Genomic DNA, 18995 nt, shown 5'->3' with positions numbered 1-18995 from the left:
GGCTTTCACGTGACTCAAGCATGCCTCATAAATTCATCATCTGGATAACTCACTCCTGCAGGAGAGAAATCCACAACCAGAGAGCCTTTTCCAGAGTCGGAACAGAGCAGCGGGGCAAGAAGATCGTGTGCTCGACGAACTTCACAGTGACACGCTCACCAGCTGCGTTTCCACAGCCTCACACAGTCCTTCATACTTTCTAAAAAGTATGAATGTAGAGTAAATTAGTTCCCATTTTCTACTGGTTTACATCTGCAAAAGCCCATCCTAACCCCATTCACAGACCCAGAAATGTCCAGGAGTGTTTAGTTTTTGTTCTGGAAGCCACAGCTCCTATTAACTCTTTCCACATGGCAAGCAAGGACTGCTTCCCACATGATCACAGTGGTACGGCCCCTGCACATACAGTTTTGTAGCAGTTCCCAGTTTTGCTAGGAAGTGCCTAGAATATCTGAATACTAATCCACATCTACAGCTGTAAAAACTGAGAGCATCACCCCTCTGAGCAAAAAAACCACCAGCCTCCAACATTGCCAAGGAAGCCGGCGAAGCCCCAGACGTTGCACTTGGAAAGTCACAGGTATGTACACACACTAGGATTCATGCATGGTTCAAAAAAGCAAAAAAAAAAAAAAAAAAAATAAAAGCACAAGTCAAATCCCAATTGTGAAGAAGTCACGCTGCCAAGCACAGAGAACGTACCATAGCATCAGCATGTCCAGGCAGCGTGTTTTCACTGGCAGCAGAGTGAGCTGGCCAATTGATGCTTATGTTATAACTCCTGCTGAACACCTTTCTAAGTAATGCTTTCAGTCATCTCTGCTTAGATGAGCCACACCATCTAGAGCAGACTGGTGAAGATTTTGCTTGTCATACAGCCTGGATGCAGGCCAGCCAGAATGTGACAGCTATAAAACCATGCACAAAGCTGGAGACACTCAGGGAGTGCTATTTTAGGGGTGAGTGCTCTCAAAAGCCTAATTCTGCTATCCATCCAGAATGCTAACACATTCTGCTATCCAGGTTTCCTTCTCACAAGACAGATTCAAATTTCAGGTGCTCACCAGCCTGAGACTAAGTTATCTAAACACCCACCTAAGAGGTCTGTTCCTCTCAGCCAGCCAGTCTCGTCTGTGCCACGTACAGATTCCTGCAATGGCTGAGGATCATCACCCTCCACTCCAGCTCCCAAGTGCATTTCTCGCTTGCCTTATCTAACATGCCAAAATCAAAATCCAATACTATACAGCTCTCTCCATGGAAGAGCAGGAAAACTCATGCAGGCAGTTTTAATACCATCTGCCATCGACATGACAGGAGGAAGGCAGAATAGGAGCAGATGGAGAATAGAGAACTCCTTAAAACCACAAGAAATGCCATTACATCCCCTAAGGTACCAAGTGCTTTCTCAGCACTCAGCTGAAGGCTCTCAAAGGCATTTCCAAGGGTGCATGCTGTTCTGCCATGGCTGTGCTTGAGCCACACCTCATACTTGCAGTGCTTCCCTGCCCTCTCTCCCCAACACTGGGCTCTGTGCAGCATCGACGCTGAACTGGGAACGGCAAAGAGCAAACACATTCCTTTCCCTAATCCTGTACCCTGTCCCTACAATGCAGTTTAAAAGCCAAGGAGCAAAACAAAAAAACCCAACACAAACAACTCTTCTTCTCTTGTCCTGTCTTCTTCCCACTCCAGCATATGGGCCACCCAGAAGACAGCGACCCTATACATCTAACAGGCCACATGTCCTGTCAGCAGAAAAGGCTGAAGCAGTGTGAAAAAAAAAGTCTCCTATCTGCTCTTCTCTTCAGTAGCCTCAAGCAGAACTCCAAACCATTTCAGTTTAAACAATGACTTTAAAAATATAGTCTACAAGGAGAAGTGTGAGATCAGTTTCCTCCCGCCAGAACACCACAGGCTGGATGTGGAGTGTGGGATTTGAGTGGACAAATTCACATCTTGACTGAAGATGCAGAATTGGGTCACACACTCACAGACACTGCAGGGAGATCAAGTCTGCCTGACTTAGCTGAAGCTCTTCCTTAAATCCTGCTCTGTGCCAATGCACCTGAGTACAGAGCAATAGCCCTGCTTTGGAAATAACACAGAGTGGATGTGACTTCAGTTATACGAAGAATTTGCTAAAAAAAAAAAAAAAACACAGAGAGAGACAGGCTTATTAAAAAATGAAGAGGAAAGAGAATGAGTTGTTTTGGGAATTACTGCATCAGGCAAAAGCCAATAAACTGAACAGAAATGAAGAGTTTAGCATATTCACTAGCTGAGGAAGAATAATTCTCCACCATAAGAAGAGGCAGCTCCATCATCAAGGACTGAACCGAGGATGCACATTGAGATCATTAACTACTAACTCCTTCCAGCACCAGGCCCAAGATGTATATCCCTAGTAATTATACGCTAAGGTTTGTTTGGTCCTTGGTTGCTATGCTTCTGCCTACTTTATCCTTATTTTATTACTAAATCTTTTATCCTCCTGTAAAAAAAAAAAAAAAAAAAAGCTATGTGAGAACCAAAATGTTCTGCCAGAATCTGCTCTTTTTAAATTCCATGCAGTAATTAGTACATACAGCCAAGAAGGTTAATCGTATGACGGGGGAACAGATCCTGATTTCTGATCAAGAGTAATCCTGTCAGTACATGCTTGTGAAGTTACAAAATAGTGGCTGGCAAAATACCTTGTCCAGCCATCTTCACCAACAGGCCAAATAGCACCAAGGAGCCCGTCCATTGCTGCTGTTTTTGCACTAATTGTAGAAAACAATGCAAGGAGTCCAGCACACACGTGTGATTCATCAGGACACAAACAAGAGCACATGTCCTACCACAGATTTCTTAAAAAGATTAAGACACCAAGCCCAAGCTACATGATTTAAGATGTTCCTGGGACCTTGCCATGGGCTTGGACAGACTTAAATCCCCATTTACCACCTTAAAAAAAAACAACAAAAAAACAACCTCCCAAGCTGAAGCAGAACGTCTCAAACTAAAATTTGAGTTTAAACCCGCCACGTTCTAGCCTTGCCACTATCACCTGGGCTCAGATTCATCGAGCAGTAACAGCTGCGTGCTCCATTACTCACACACTCAACACAGGTAGCCCCAAAACATCTGCTGCAGTCAGCACCCTGACAGGAGATGTGTTGCGTCATGCTGGGATTCACCATGTTTGTTAACTGGACTTTTCAACATCTTTAGTAACACACGCCTAGATTTGGCCCCTTTGAGAACCCATTTAAAAGGTTCAGGCTTCCTCGGGCTGAGAGAGGGAAACTGAGACAGATTTCTTCCCTCCCCTGTGGCCACCTCCCACAAATAGCTAAAGTACCTGCCAGGGCTGGAGGCCGTGTGTTCCCTCCTGTCCCTGTACCCATGTGTAGCTAAGTGCCTGCTGCAGAGCTACGAAGCTGGCAGAGAGCTCCACACCCAGTTGCACCAGCAAAGCTTTTCCCCTGGGGCCAGCACCTCAGTGCTGCTACAGGCAGAGCCAGCCCCGGCCACACAGCATCACTGCTCCAGCTCACGCTTGTGACCCCAGCGGGTGATTAAGCACAGGAAGGCTAGCACACACCATTCATTATCTCCGTATCGCCTCCAAAGGAGACAGTTCAAACTGAAGTTAAGAAAATAAAGCTCATTTATAAAAATATATAATTTTTTTTAAAAAAAGAAGTGAGATGTGCCATGGAGCTGTAAGTGCAGGCTAGACACTTGCGGTGTGACAGGACCAGAAAGGTTAAGTTCTGAAGTGATGAGCACAGCTCAGCTGTAAAGACAAAAAAAGCCCAACGTCAAGCCACTTCCCTTTGTAATTACAAAGGAAGCAGAAAAAACTATCCCTGACAATTCAAAGAAACAGCAGTTACGGCATCTCCCTGAAGCTGACAGAGCATGCATCCTCAGTGTGTGAGCATGGAAGATGGTTTCCCTAGTAATGAAGAATTAGGCTAAAGTAACAACCCTTGCTGTCAGCATCACCCAGAAGCCCAAGGCAGCAATCCTGCAAAGTGATCAGCCACCAGGGCCCTCGATGCTGTTACAATGATCTGCTTGTTTCTCACTTGGAGGCCCCACTTCCATCACTGTTGCAACTCTCTCAACTTTACTTAATTTCCCCATTGAGGGAAAAGACAGCATTACAGATGTTTCTATAAAAAGTTTGAGAAGTAGCTTCCAATGGACTCTGAAGTTTTTACTTACTTGCCAATGGATACAACTTTCCTAGCGTAAGACTACAGAAGGGAAAGGAAGCAGACATTGCTGTCTGGGTGCTGCCATATTCTGCTAGTCCAAAAATTGTCTGTGGGAACCAAGTTGAAGGACAGTTCTCTGCTGAGGAAGCCAAGCCTCACTGGGGCTTGGGCCTAACTGTTAATATTTCAAGTGCTCAAATACAGCCAGCTTGATGCAGGAAGGATCTGATCAACTAGACAAAGGAGACACACTGGTACTGATGGAAAAATACACTATTTTTATTTTTTAATTTTGTTGTCCCTCACTTGGAGCAGCATCCTATCAAATAGTAGCAAGGTGCCAGAGAAAGCCATTGAGCAGCAGCTTGAGCCAGCTGCACCCGAAGCAGCAAGCAGGGCAGCCAGAGCAGTGGCAGTGAGCAAGCAGTAGGGTTTTTTGTTGTGATTTCAGAAGGGGGTGGCCAGCAGTGCTCCTGCTAGCGCGCACTGAAAGCGGCCAGCAGCCAAGCCCTTGTGCTTACAAGGCAGGTAGAAGAAATCCATGCCTTAACTTTGAAAGCAAGGGTGAAGCAGCATCTCTGCTGCTGGGTCTGAATCCACTGTTAACAAGGAGAACCCTCTCAGTAATTGAGGAGCACTAAGATTCAGCGTGGAAAAGCTGTGGAGCCCACACCAACTCCCTATTGCCATCAAACACTAGGTCCCAGATTCTCGCTTCAACTTCATGACTGGGGATCTGACAACAACTTTGGCATGAAACAAGCCAAGAAAGATTCTCAGCAAGGGAAGAGAGCAAGATCATCTTACTCCAGGAGTCTGAAACTTGCCCTAGCCAGCAAGGGGGTGGGGGAGGTGGGGAGGCACATCTTTGGGGAGGAACATACTCCAACTAGTTTTACAAGCCACATGAGGATTAGCAGATGTCTCAAGGGTTAATTAGTTCACCATGCACAGATGGTAGCTGGTAGAGTTTGCAGAGTGGATTAACCTAATTTGTGGTTTGTAATGTACCATGCAAATATCCATTACTAGACTTGCAGCGATTCTGCTCTTATTTTGATTTGAGAAGAGAAAACCACACAATGAATGCTTGCAGAGAAGTAATGCCTATTTTGAGTGACAGATGAGTTCTGTTCACTTGGTTAATGGGATCAACAAATTTAGTCTGAAAAGTAATCCCTTCCCTTTTTGCTAGAGAGGGTCTTTGGAGAGACCTAGATGAGACCATTTGTTGCAAGTATACAGAATATGCCCACAGTAACCACTCCTTACAGTTGTACTGAGGTCTCTTCAGCACTGACAGATGGTCATAGAACAACAATTCAGTTGGCTGAAAATACAGAGGCAGCTTTCTGAAGCAGCTCTGCAGCATGTCAGGTAAAGCCCCACAAATCCAAGGTAACAGCACATGCAGCAGTTCAGGCCACAGCAAACGCCCATGCCTACACAGAGCCTCAGGTCTCTGAGCTGACTGCAGGTTAAAACATTTGTAATTAGATCACGTCCAAGTAAAGGACTTCATGTTTATAAAGCACTTTGCACAAAAGGAAGCCTGGCTCAGGGCTGGCATGCCAAGATGCCCCAGGTTGGTGCAAGACTCCCTTCTGTTTAGCTAAGGACACACCGTGCCATTGCACTTGATTCACAAGGTCTCAGATGTTTACAACCAGTATCAGCTGCAGTGATAAATGTTTCTGTAACTCCCATTAAACTCTGAACTTACCCAATTTCTCCCTGCTCTAAGGGGCGACTACAGGACTAGCAGACACACACACTGGCAAGGCAGAGGTCATAGCAGAGGTGACGTTGGCCATCAGAGGCATTCCCCAAATGTTTCTGCAATCAGCCATGCCCATGTCATGCCTGCACATGCCTGAGACACAGCAGCTGTGGGATTCCTGTCAGACAGTGTGGGACAGCCATGCTCACACCCAAAAGCCTCCTCCCAGTACATCTTTGGTCAAGACAGAAGATGTGTTCACAGGTCTGATTCATTGGGAGGTGCTTGCATGTATAGGTGCCTATTTGTCTCTTGTCTAAAAATTGAGTAGTGTCTGCACTTATGGAGGAAAATACACTACAAAGCTATTTGTTATCTTTACAGACTCTCACAGCACACCCTGGAATTCTGTGCTTATTTACCCCATCATTTGTTCAAGTGTCATAAAGCTGGTCTTTGTTAAGAGGCTGTAACTACCAACTCCCTTGGCATATTCCCTGACTCATTGCATACATACTCCCACAATACCCAGCTCCAAACAGAAGGAAGCATTCCTCCGCTGCTCTAAAATCAGGCAAGAGGATGGCCGAGAACAGAGTCCCTTTATGCAGCTCACTTCGGTCTGAGTGCTGCTTCACATTCTTCTTCATACCGGGTAAGCAGAGAAAAAGCATCCCTAAACCCTGCTGTTTCGAAGCCCCAGTTGTGTCAGCAGCCAAGCACCAAGAAGCAGAGAGGAGGCAACAGGAGACCCAGCAGCATGTGGAGGTGGGACAGCCAAGGGAAGAAGCCTGACCTGAGCATCTATCCCTTCAAGGGATGGATGAGCACATCAGTTGGGATGCTCAGGGAAGGAGGCCAACAAAGATTCCAGCAGGGAAGTGTCCACAAATAGCATTTCAGTTATACTGATTCAACTTAATCCCTCTTCCCCCAATGTCATGGGACATCAGCTCCAACTTCCCCCCAGAGCCACAGGAATGGAGGAGCAGCAGTTTGCTCACACTCCCAAAGCAATTCCTCACAGCTCTTCCAAATATATTGCAGTTCCTGTGCATATCAACTGGTGCACTGAGCCCAAAGCTCTCCTGTTTTCCTAATGCTGTTCTAGGTCACTGCTAAATCAGGTCACCCCAGAGACTTCAGCAACGTTTTTCAAAAGTCTTTACATGGCCCCAAAGCCCCCAGTGCTCAGGATGTGGCACTATGCGAGGAGCTCCCACACTCAGCTCTGCCTTCTACAGTCACTCGGACCTTTATGGTCAGCCCCTCTAGAGAAAGTGCTACTGCCAATTTAATTTGCAGGCCATTGTGAACAAACTCTTCACTTGGTACTACATTTAGGAGGTCCTAGAAGCACGACCTAGACAAAAGCTTTGTAGGAGATTAGGAAGATGAAGCATGCTCTTGTTTATCGTATCAGGCCAGCACCATGCTTGCCCCTTCATTACCACAACCCATCTCAGGGAAAGGGTACCAAAAGTATTATTGACCTGCAAAGGCAACAGCTATTTGATGCACAGCATATCAGGGTCAAGCAACAGTTTCGCTTTAGAGCATCACTTAACTTATTACAGGACTGCAGCTTAAAAGCTCTCATAATTATCCAACAAATCAATCTAGGCAGTGACATTCATTGGAGTCCAGTACATTATATCCATCTTCCCTTTACTTCCCAAAGACTAAAACACTGCAGTGTTTCTTCATCACCTTAACATGGAAGAAGAAAAAAAAAAAAATCCTCTCCGCCCCTGCACACAGGCCAGAGTTTTCCAGGAGTTGCTATTGGTCTGAAAGGCCTCTCTGGATGCCCTGAATGCAATTTGGAGCATCCAAGACTCCAAACAAAGTCAATGAGAGTTGCAGGTGCTCAATGCTGCTTGGAGAAAAAAATAAGAGAAAAAAAAGGAAAAAAAGAGAAAGCCCTGACACTTACAGCTCAGAGCAGCCAAACCCAGAGGCCCATAATTACACGTCCCTATTGAAAACACATCTGTAAAAATCACTAAGAGTTACACGGGGAAGGGAAAATTTGGATTTATATCATTTCAAATCAGGTTTTTATAGGACATTCGAATCCAGGATCTCAAAAACAAAACACTGAGCTAGAGCCTTTGAGGCAGCCCAAACCCAGACACAGGCACTGAGAACATTTTGCATCAGAAGCCTCACCAGAGCCTTTTAGAACAAGTGTGGGGGGGTGGGAAATCAGACCAGAACAGAAAAACCTTCCCTTCCTCTCCCGCAAAGAGCCCCAACTCTCAGGCTGCATTTTGACTGTTTGCTCAGTAAATAAAAAATCAAAGAGAGAAATTTAATACAATTATCATCTCAGAGTGGAGAAGGAGCTGTATAAATACAGTTAGAGGAGAGCAATAATTTTAACTGCAATACTATATGGTGGGCTTCTTCTCTCCAGCGCAGAGGGAAGAAACTGATGCCTGTCTCTAGCAAGCTTCAACAATAAAAAGTTAAACTGCTATACAATTTAATGCCACACAAGATAAAGAGAAGGTTAAAAAAAAGGGAGGGATGGGGGGGGGCGGCAGGGAGAAAGGACCTCTCTGTAATCGTGCAGTATATAAAAAGCCTGGTATCTTACCTGATTTTCTCTTTGAAGATCCGTAGTCCCTGAAAAAAAGACAACAACAAATAGACATGGTTAGAGCTGGAAACAGTGGTGAGAAAAGTGGTGCCTCCCAAATTTCCACCCATATGCTCAAGGGCTCATCCTGTGTGCTCCCTCTGCTAAAGAGGAGGTGAGGGCTGCAAGGCATTGACAGGCAGGGTCGGGATGGATCCTGAGCAGCACCGGCTCATCAGCAGAGCAGCTGGGCTTCTGCAGCACCAGGGGCTCCGGGAGCATGTGATCGAGACAGAGCAAACCATCCACAACCGGCAAGGCAGGGGAGAAGGGTGTCATTTTTTCCCCTTTAAATTGAGCTATTAAATGCACATCTACTGAATTAACCCCTGACGTTCCCCTGGACACGAAAGGGAACATTAACTGTTTGCTGCAGGGGTGCAGCTGCTATAGGCTTATCTGGCATTGCTTGCAGCCCTTTCCTTTCAGAGCCTAATTAATTTGTGAATAACCTCCAGACCTCTCACAGCTTTGACAAGCACTTGTCTTCCACTAGGGAAAAAAAAACCAACAAACAATCCCCAAACTTTGTCTTTTCTTCTTTCTTCCAGGATGAGGAATGCACCCTTACTTTTCTGCAGAGATTTAAAGGGTGCTGGCACTTTTGCTCATGGCAGAACAGCTGAAAGCTCAAGACAGCTGCTGCAGAAGTGGGAAGAAATTACAGAAGGGAGCAGCGAGAAGTGATGTGGGGTAAGCAGAACCAAGGACAGAAATACTTCGCTATGGCTGTGCATCCTCCCAGCGCTCTCTGGAGCCTCTCAGACCCGGCTCTGAAATGGTCTGCACAGGCAGGAGCCCGGGCAATGACAAATCGGGCAGAGGCAGCATTGCTGTGCAGGCACAGTGCCCAAGGCATAGCCACATGCTGCACCCAGCACCCTTAACGTGGGGAAAATCACCCAACGAACCCACTGCAGAGGCAGGCTGTGTTTGGAGGAATCCCACCAGAGGGGCAGGTAGCAGCCTCTAAATTTTGAGGGGGGCAGGCTGTCAGGAATGGGGGTTTGTCCCTTGCAAGCACACTGTGTACTCCAGAGGAAACCCAGAAGGATCATCCCAAACTATTTATTTAATTTCAGGAGTATTTGGGGAATCATCTGCAGAAATGACACGTGTCTTGAGGGCAGAGGTATGTCTACCCATAAATTCTGTTTCTCCCAGCACTTTGCCTGCATCCCATGCCTTATATGTCTAGGATTTTCTTCCAGTGAGTAAATAACCACTTGGGAGTTTTTTGCACCCTCTTTGAATTTTCCAGTGTCATTTCTACTTCAATTAAGTGGTTGTTTTCTCAGCCATGTCTGCAGTTATATTTGATGTGAAGATGCTACTGCTCATGAATAGCCTGCTTCTTCTACAGAAGTGATATCATATGCAAATATAATGCCTACTATATGGTGCCTGAAACAGGGATCCCTCAGAACGAGCCAGGGGAGGCACAATGCCCAAAATGTAGTCCTCTGCCCCAGCTCTGCTCCCACGCCAGCCTGGAGCTTTTTGGTTGCTGACAATACAGCTCTCTTGGCATGTGAAGTCTGTGTTTGGTCCTGCCCTGAACTGCCTCTCTTCCGACAGTGCTAAATGGTCAGGAGGTGAAACCCTGCTGAGATCCATACGTGTCATTTGCTTTAACCTAATAGCTCCATTGCGCACATGCTTGATGCTCACTTCAATCCCTCCTGCCTGTCCCGGCTTTCTGAAATGAAGCTCCTGGACCTTCTCAGTACTACAGCTTGGAGCTGGGTTTGGCTGGGATTTCCCTCTGCAGCGTGTTGCGTCCCCACCTCCCTCTGTGTTGTGCAAAAAGGCTGCCCCCAGCTCTTGCAAATGTTAGCACCCACAGGGACCTGGGAGGAGAGTGTAGCTAGGTGTAATCCACAGAAGAGAAACACAACCATCCTTCCAGCCTTTGCCAGAGGGCCCTCAGCACACATTTCCAGGGCAATCTCCTACCAGCCAGCCACGCTGAGGACACCCCACAAACATCCTATGAGAGGCTGTAGGTGAACCGAGCATGCACAAAGGGTGAAGAAAAGTGGCATTAGACAGAGGCGAAAGAGCCTTCAGCCTGACTGAAGCTGCAAAAGAAAACGCAACTCCTTTTTGCCACTTCAAAGAAAATCACCCAATTTACATGATTAGAAATGGGGTACTGATGGACTGATATGGTTAATAAGCAATCAAAACCAGATAAAGATGTTGCTGAATATCTTTCCCTACCAAATCAGGCAGAGCTGGTACCCAGGTTTGGAAAGTACAGTAGATGATTTGTCTGTGCTCTCAATGTGCAACGGTGGCAAATGCCACAAAAGGCTCAAAATTCAAACCTCCGTCCTGTGCTCTCCCACATCTCTCAGCACAATCTCTAGCTGCTTTTACAGCTTATGTGAGTGACTGCAGGAAGGTTTTAAATGAGGCTTGTTCTTTTAATTCTGAAGCATGACTCATCCATGCAATTTAAAGAAGGTAGAAATTGAAAAAGAAGCAAAATTTTGAAACTGTTTTTTTCTTTCTACATGCAGATCATGGGATTATGAGATATCACTCCATAAATAACTTTTTCACTCCCCCCCCCCCCCCCCCCCTTCAGTCTCATTCATCTGCCTGGCATTTCTTCTACAGCAAAAGCACATCATTTATGGAAGTGTACTTGCCCTTAAGTTCCGTCATGCAAGCCCTACAGCGGGCAGACATGTCCCACATCACACCACTAATGCAAGCACAGAGCACTGTCCTCGATACGATGTGGCAAGCCACATTTCTGGTCAATGACAAACATGGTGCCAACAGGGGCAGTAGCTGTTCATGCGGGCCAGAAGCTCTAGTTCAGCAAACCCCATCACTGCTTCTCTCATGGCTTGTGTATGGTGAAAACAAACATTTAGGTTAGTTTGAAGATGGAAAAAGCCCCTTGCTGTCACTGCAAAGTGCACAGCTGAGCAATTTAGGGTCAGCTACAAGAAGGTGAAGAAGCAAGTAGCTCTCAGTGCTGTCCCTTTGAGATCAGGATGGTAACTAGCATCGTCAGAGGATCCAGAGTGTGTTCAGACACTTGAAGGCAATTGAACCTACAACTTCTGATCTTAGTTTCTAGACTTAAAGCAGGAGATCTTTTTACAGAAGAAATTAAATGATCATTACAAAATATTTATTTGAATTACCACCACCCCCCAACTAATGAGGCTCACAAAAAAAACCCCCACAACCCACTAACAATCAACCTATTGGGCAAGTTTTCATCTTTTTGTTCTTTCTGTATTCTTTCTGTAAGCTTTAAAGTCAAGTTTCATCAGGTTCTGATTTTGGAGTTCCTGAAGTCCATGTACCGCATGTCTCCCCATCTTGTCACTTTTTTGCACACCCACATTTAACTCCTAAAATCAGGACAAAGCAGTATCAAATAAAGTGGAGCTAGAAATGAAATCCTCATCTCCCTAGTGAATCTCTGAAAGACAGAACTTGGGGAAAAAAATCACTGCTGAAAAGCAAAGAAAGTATAGCAAATAATCTCTCTGGCTGTGTAAAGTGTTGTTTGTATACATACTCTTTGTACACATACTCTTTTCTGCTAATGAAGAAAGCCTGTGCTGCTGCTTTGCAATAGCAGCAGCAAGGAACCCTGCCTGACTCCATGTTTATTTTTTATGTCCTATTATTCTGTATGTAATTCATTGATGCCTTTTCCCTCTCCCACCTGGGGAGGTGAATCTATAAGGTGAATACCTATCAGCTTCACTATTTTCATAGGAGCATTAGTGTGAGGATGAAGCACCAGATTTTGTCTCCAAAACAATAAAGTGCATTATTTAATGATTTCTCGTAACTGTAACAACTTCCAAGTGAGAACTCTGATCTCTCCTGCAACACAGACTGTGCCTGGGGCACTGCTAGCCCTTACCTCAGACAAGAAACCTGGCCTTGCAGAAGAAAAACCCTTCCAAGGAAAGGTACAGTGAATGTCATATCCGCAGCTACACAGGGAAGCTCACTTTCTCTTCAGCTCTTGCTCTTTTGATCTTTTTAACTTTATATACACACAGACATACTTCCATTCTTCTTCCATTTCTGTACGAGAACAGATACCACCATCCTAATTTCCCTTCCAGCCATAGCTACAAGAATAGCAGTGAAACCAGTGAGTGGAACCAAAAATAGCTCTGGCAGGTCCCTTCTTCATTAGTCAGGATCACTCCACACTGAACAAACACCTTTCACAAAAATTGCATATTTCTAGCCTTCTTTGTATCGGAATATAGCAATATTGTCTAAAGCCTTCCTGTGGGGCACCACCTTTAGCTGACACTGAACCTCATTACTGGTAAGGAAAGTATTTCCTGCTGCTAATGATATTAAAATATTGCTGGTGCCAAGCACGTCACACAAGCTGGACACACTTTTTAATGACAAAGGAGAAAGAGTCTGGATCTCCTTTCTCGTCAGCATTACACCAGGATAACATTAGTCATTTGAAATCTAGCAATGAATGTGAAACGAAGACCATAATCATTGCTGCAGAGCTGATACAGGCAGCCAGGAAATTTGTGAAAGGTAAAAATATTTTATGACATTGAATTGACATCACCTGCAATCTAATTTAATTATGAAGGTTATATTAACAATGCTATGAAAAAGTTTTATGGCACGTCCTTTCTTTAGGGACTGATTTTGCTGCTGTATTCAGTGACAGTTAATAAACATTGATGTGTGAGTGTGTGTGTGCTTTCATCTACCTAAATACATACATATATACACAAAAAAGCAGCGGCACAACTGGGAAGTCATTTAACAAATGAGGATTATCCTGATACTTGTTCAATAAAGCCTAAGAAATGTTCCAAGTGGAGGAGAAGACTGGAGGTGACTAGGTGCACCTGCAATGGACTGTGTCGTTCTCTTTAGCCATACTTCTCATTCAGTTTGATTTGCATCTGGCCCAAAGGGTTTCTCCTGCATCTTCCATGAAGATCCAGCAATTCAGCAGAAGCCTCCTGCAGGAACCAAGGAGAGTTTGCAGAGTAATGTGGCATCAACAGAGGGGCTGCAAGGCTGCGACTTGGCTTCTGCACAGCTCCCCCTCAAAAGTGATCCATTCAGTTGCAGGACCTCATCCCTGTGGCACCCACGATGCAAAGGCTCTTCTAAAAGCTTCTCCCCTTTGCCGTGGGACAGCAAACCCAGCAAGCTCACTCTGTGGGACTTCTCCTTTCTCAGATAAGTCACCTTTTAGCCCAGGGCCTCTGCCTGATGGTAAAGCAGGGCTCAGCTTCAACTCATTTAGCAAAGATCTCAGACAACCGTGAGCTTCAACCATGAGAGAAAACAGTGCCTGCCAAGCATGAGGAGCTGTCAGAGGAGGAACACGGCCAGGGAGCTGCACAGCAGACGTTTCATTAGATGAGACAGAAGCTAAAGGGAAAGTAAATCATCTTTCTGTCTGTTTCTCAGTGTTTGCTGTCCAAAGGAGATGAGACAGTGACAAACTCTGAGTAATGGAGGTTAATCTGTATCCTCTAGAGTATCTTAATACATAAATTAAAATTGTTTCGTATTTGTTGGCTTGTGCTAATTCATGTTTAAATACATTGTAGGCGTTTATGTTCCCATGCTCCTTAATTCCTAAAAGTCCTAGTGGTGTGGGCAGGCTGCGGCAGAGATGTATGACATTTCAAACAAACAAATCAGATTATCATTTAATCACCAATGATTTGCCAGGCAGACTAAAAGAACAGAAATGTTTTAACAAGAAAGTCCACTCTCTGCTTCCCAACACTCATACTGTTTGCAGTCAGTAACGAAGACCACTTTTTCACAAACTATTTTTCTTAGTGCTGCTATCAGATGCTGTGACCATGTTTTTAAAGTAAACCATACAGGAATACTTTGCTACTGCTCTTTACGCATGCAAAAACCTGAGCCTCGAGAATATATTTGCATCTTGAAACTCTCCTAACTGATTCTTCGCAACACCAGACTGACATTTTCTATTTGAGACAAGGCACAACCTCAAGTGTGACTGAGAACTGTCACTAGGTGCCTGCCTGTCATCAAGGCCTATGGCTGGAGGAGCACCCAAACACCCGACTAATACTATACAAACACAAGCTATACGGAGAGTGCAGGGTTAAAATTCACATTCATGGTAGCCAAAGTGCAAAAGCTTAACCATGTGCATGAAAGTATCTCCATTCCCACTGAGCTCCAAGACTCACATAATTAAGCACAATTAACTCTATACGTTATGCACCAGGAACTCAAACACATGGACGCATCAGCTATCTGTTTTCCTCTTCCAGCACTCCATCTTCTGAAATCATAGAAGCACAGCTGATCTCTTCCCTGAGCCAAATAAACGGGTGAAGCTTTTTTCTTTTTCTTTCTTTCTTTCTTTCTTTTTTTTTTTTTTTTTTTTTAGAAAATATTCTGCTCATTTCCTGATATAAATTGTTGCATTGTGGAACCCCCTCGAACATGAATCTGTCCTTTCTGAGCAGAGGTCAAGCTTTCCAGCCGTGTCAGAAAGGGCCCCATTGTGGCAGCCCCGAGACTCCAGAATCCTTGCTGCAAGCAAAAGGGACTTGAGGGGCAAGAAGAAAGTCTGGCAACCTGACTTCAAACCCAGGCATTTCTTGCTGCCTGGAAGCGGTCTCTGCTTGCTGCAAAGAAGGGTAAGCCACTGTTGTGCGACCAGGGCCTTAAGAGAAAAGAGGGAATTTTGCTTTCCTGCCACCTTCCTCTTGTCTTCACAGCATTGCTGTAATGCTGGCACAGAACAAACGGCCCGGCTTTATATACTATATACTCCTGGTTACGCTGCAGTGATTTTCTCTGCAACATATAACAATGGTGGACCAGTTTGGCCCACCAGGACCCAGCTGGAGGTCCTGATTTAGTGCTGACTTCTGACAGCTCCCTTGAACCCAACCAAGTAAAAAGTCAACCCGAGTTCTCCCTGAGAAACTCCAAGCACAACACTGGAAACTCATCTGTAAGTGCAGAAGAGATCTTCCCTATACCAGTAGCCTTAGCTTGCACAGAAAAGCCAAGGTTGGAAAGGAGATGGACACTGCCTCCTCTCCAGCAATGCTCCTTGCACCTGAATCCATGGATTTGGATCATGAAGGGGAGGTGCAGGACAAGGAAAACCAGTGTCCTCTGCTCTGCATTCAGAGGATCGCGGAGACCAGCCTCGCACAGCACAACTTGAGCTCTGCCACCAAGTCCAAGATGCAGGGGATGCAGACAGCTCCAGGATAAACGACATCCCCATGGATCAGTTCAGCCTCAACCAGACCCACAGTGTTTGGGGGCAGCTGTCACCACTTCTTTTTTTGTGGAGAAAAGGTGTAGAAGAATGAGAAATGGGTTTGAGGCATCACGCCCCTTCCCTAAATGCCTGGGGAATGTCACAGATTTCTGTCCCAAGATTCCTCAGCGGTGAAGTTGATCACTTGGCTCCAGAGTGCAACTTCAGTATTTGGCTCGGGCTGAAGAAATGCAGAATTAGCCTCTTGAATTTTTCACAATTATACTTTTTTATGATGAAGTTATCCTTCTGGAGGAAGACAGGGCTTTGGAATCGCACATTCAGCGTTTCACCAGGCTGTAAGATATGGGGCAGGGCGATCTGACAGTGAAGCCCGGCCTCTCCGGCACCAGGGAGAGATGGCTTGGCACAGCCTGGAACTGCAGGACACTGGGGCAATGAGCTAATGCCATGTGATTCTCTACTGCAAGGCTCCAGCAGCCTTGAAAGAGACAACACAAATGTTTATAGCAAGCTTTTTCCTGGAAAGAAGTATAAAAACAAGATCTTGCCTAAGAGTCACTTCCTCATCTGTTTTTGTTTTACCCTGTTTATTCCTTCAGATGGCAAATTTCTCCACAGGACAGAAAAATGTATTTACCTTAGCAAGAACTCTGGGTGGAGGTGCTCTGCACCTCCTCTAAACCGACCTTGCTCACCCCTTGCGGGGAGGCCAGATTTATCTCTCTCTTACAATGGCCAAGCACGTGCCACTTATTATAGCCTTTATAGCATAAATGCTGAGTGATAAAAACAAGGTAATAAAAATTAATCATTCTCATGTGCAGCTTTTCCAGTTGTGCTCTTCACTTTGGGATTTTATTACACATATCTACGTGCAGATACATTTAAAAGATGCATCTAATCATAGTTACAAATCAAGTACTGATTAACTCAAGTATCAGAATCGTAAATTCAAGTGTACCCTGTACACTAGTCGGGCTAATGAGCTTGCGTATGTATCGTACAGATCAAGAGCGTAAGAAGGCAGCACAGACTTTGAATCTTCTTTTTTTTTGATCCCTTCCTAATTTGAGCGTGGGCCCCTCCAATTCTAGTTTCCATAGTAGATCTGGGTCCATCCTCTGACTGGCAACCACATGGTCCATCTGGGTTTCCAAACTGCAGCCCAACTGGTGGTTATAAGAAAAGACAGAGCCCCTTTGCCGCCCCTCTCCAGGGACACCTTCCTTCTGCTGTTTCAGACTAACTTTGCCCAGAACTACATGTATGATGCATGGTCACTGTCTCCTCCATCCCATGGTGTCGCTGCCCCCCTACAGATAAACTCCCCAAAAGGAGACATCACCCACTACCTGCCAAGTTGTGCCTGCTCATGGGAGGCAGGATACCATCCCTCCACCAGAGCCTGCATGGAGACCAGCAGCATCACCCCAAAACTCTCATCCCAGAGAGTCCTTTGAAAAAGATAGAGGGAAGGAAGAGGAGAAAACATGCAAATTAAGAGATTTCCAAGCCTCAACCCCAGGTCCAGACATAGTTTGTCCAAAAAGGCTTTTGTCACTGAATTACTTCTCCAGGAAGAATAGCTGGAGCACAGCAGTTTGAATTAAACTAAGAGAAGAGCTTCTGCATGTAACACAGCTGAATTATGGTACTCACTGGTGTTAGACATTGTAATCACCAGAACTAGGCATGGGTTCAAAAAGCAATGAGATAAATTCATGAAGCAAGGATAAATGGTGACTATTGTACTCCATGCTCTGGATGCTTTGACCCAAAAAGTCCCGTAATGGCTGAACGCCAGAAGCAGGGAGGATACACGAGGGAAGCTCACTCTTTATTTGCTTTGTTTCTTGTACTGGCTGGAAGCCACTGTTGAAGACAGGAGGCCAGATGGGCCTCGGTTTCACCTAATTGTGGCCTTATAATATATTCTCCTGTAAAAGATCAGACTGGATTAGGATAAATTACATCCAAATCACACTGCATTACTCAGCACATTAAGTTGTCCTTAATCACATACTTTGATGGTCTAGATTCCTGCTTAGATTTACCTCCTGTGCATATTTCTGTGCCTCTTCTGTTGAAACCACTGCTGAATTCCAACTATACATAACCAAGCTCTAATGAAAAGCCAATAAGGCTCTTTGATCAAGCTTTAATAGGACTAATCATGGGGACATACTCTGCTGTGGCAAAATGGTTTCCTCATCCTGTCTCTTTCAGAAATGTTTTGTGAGCCTTTAAAAGCAATTTAGCCCTGATTTATGTTAGCCAAGTGATTTCTGTTGCACATGTGAGTTACAAGAAAAGGGCTCTCATCTCAATTTGCTACACCGTTCAGGAAATCGGTTATAAATGCTGCAGTGCCTTCAGTGTCTCTGACTTCAATGCAGCAGAAAGTAGCAATTCGAGTAAATATTTCATCATTCCCAATTCCCCCATCCACTGCATGCAGTACTTGACACAGGATATTTTTCTTTTGGTAAAGGGTACCAAGCTTCCCCTGTCTAAGCTGTTTACCTAGGCTGTTTCCAAAAGACATTCAAGGAAAGAAACATGCAATTCTTTAATAGAGAGCATATGAAACATGCTGATGACTATCTAATAAAATTGAGCACGCATTCAATAGGAGTGAGTCACCTCATCACAAGTTCAGAGATGAGGGATGTAGAAATGGTGACTAAGCAAGCTCATGTACTAAGCCAGGGGTGCAACAGCAACCCAAAAGTTTTGATGGCCTGGGCTGACCTGTCAGTGACACCCAAGCAGCCCTGGGCATGGTTAGAGCAGGTCTCTTCCCACCAAGGGACAGATGCCAGTAGAAGGACTGAAGCCATTGCGAAGTGCCGATGGCCAGGAGGTGTACTGCCAGTGGTGGAAAGCACTACAGCCACTGCTGCTGCTTTGCTTGTGGTGCTGCTGAGCAAAGAAACACCCCAAAATCCATGAATCCCTGAAATGAAGGATCTCAAACAGCACATCGACACTTCTCCCACATTTCTATAAGCCAGAGAGAATAATGACAGTAACTGCTAGGGAAATAAGGAACTATTTTCTGTGAAGTTTCTTCTACTGTCCAGTTTCAATGTCCCACACCAGTTTGTGGCCATTGCTCTTGTTTGTACTGTTTGCCATTACCAGCAAGAG

The 18995-nt window shown here is 45.1% G+C and overlaps 1 protein-coding gene across 2 annotated transcripts in view; it reads right to left on the bottom strand.

Annotated features, from left to right (window-relative positions):
• Nucleotides 1-18995, bottom strand: part of SH3PXD2A (SH3 and PX domains 2A) — a 272059-nt gene that overhangs the window by 91541 nt on the left and 161523 nt on the right. For both annotated transcript variants that reach the window (XM_055720441.1, XM_055720440.1), the window contains exon 6: nt 8534-8562. In XM_055720441.1, coding sequence (XP_055576416.1) covers nt 8534-8562 — 29 coding nt within the window. The remainder of the gene's footprint in view (nt 1-8533; nt 8563-18995) is intronic.

Source organism: Falco cherrug, chromosome 9 (assembly GCF_023634085.1).
Source record: "Falco cherrug isolate bFalChe1 chromosome 9, bFalChe1.pri, whole genome shotgun sequence".
Lineage (NCBI taxonomy): Eukaryota > Metazoa > Chordata > Aves > Falconiformes > Falconidae > Falco > Falco cherrug.
The sequence above is the reverse complement of the archived record's forward strand: the minus strand, read 5'-3'. Positions and strand labels throughout refer to the sequence as shown.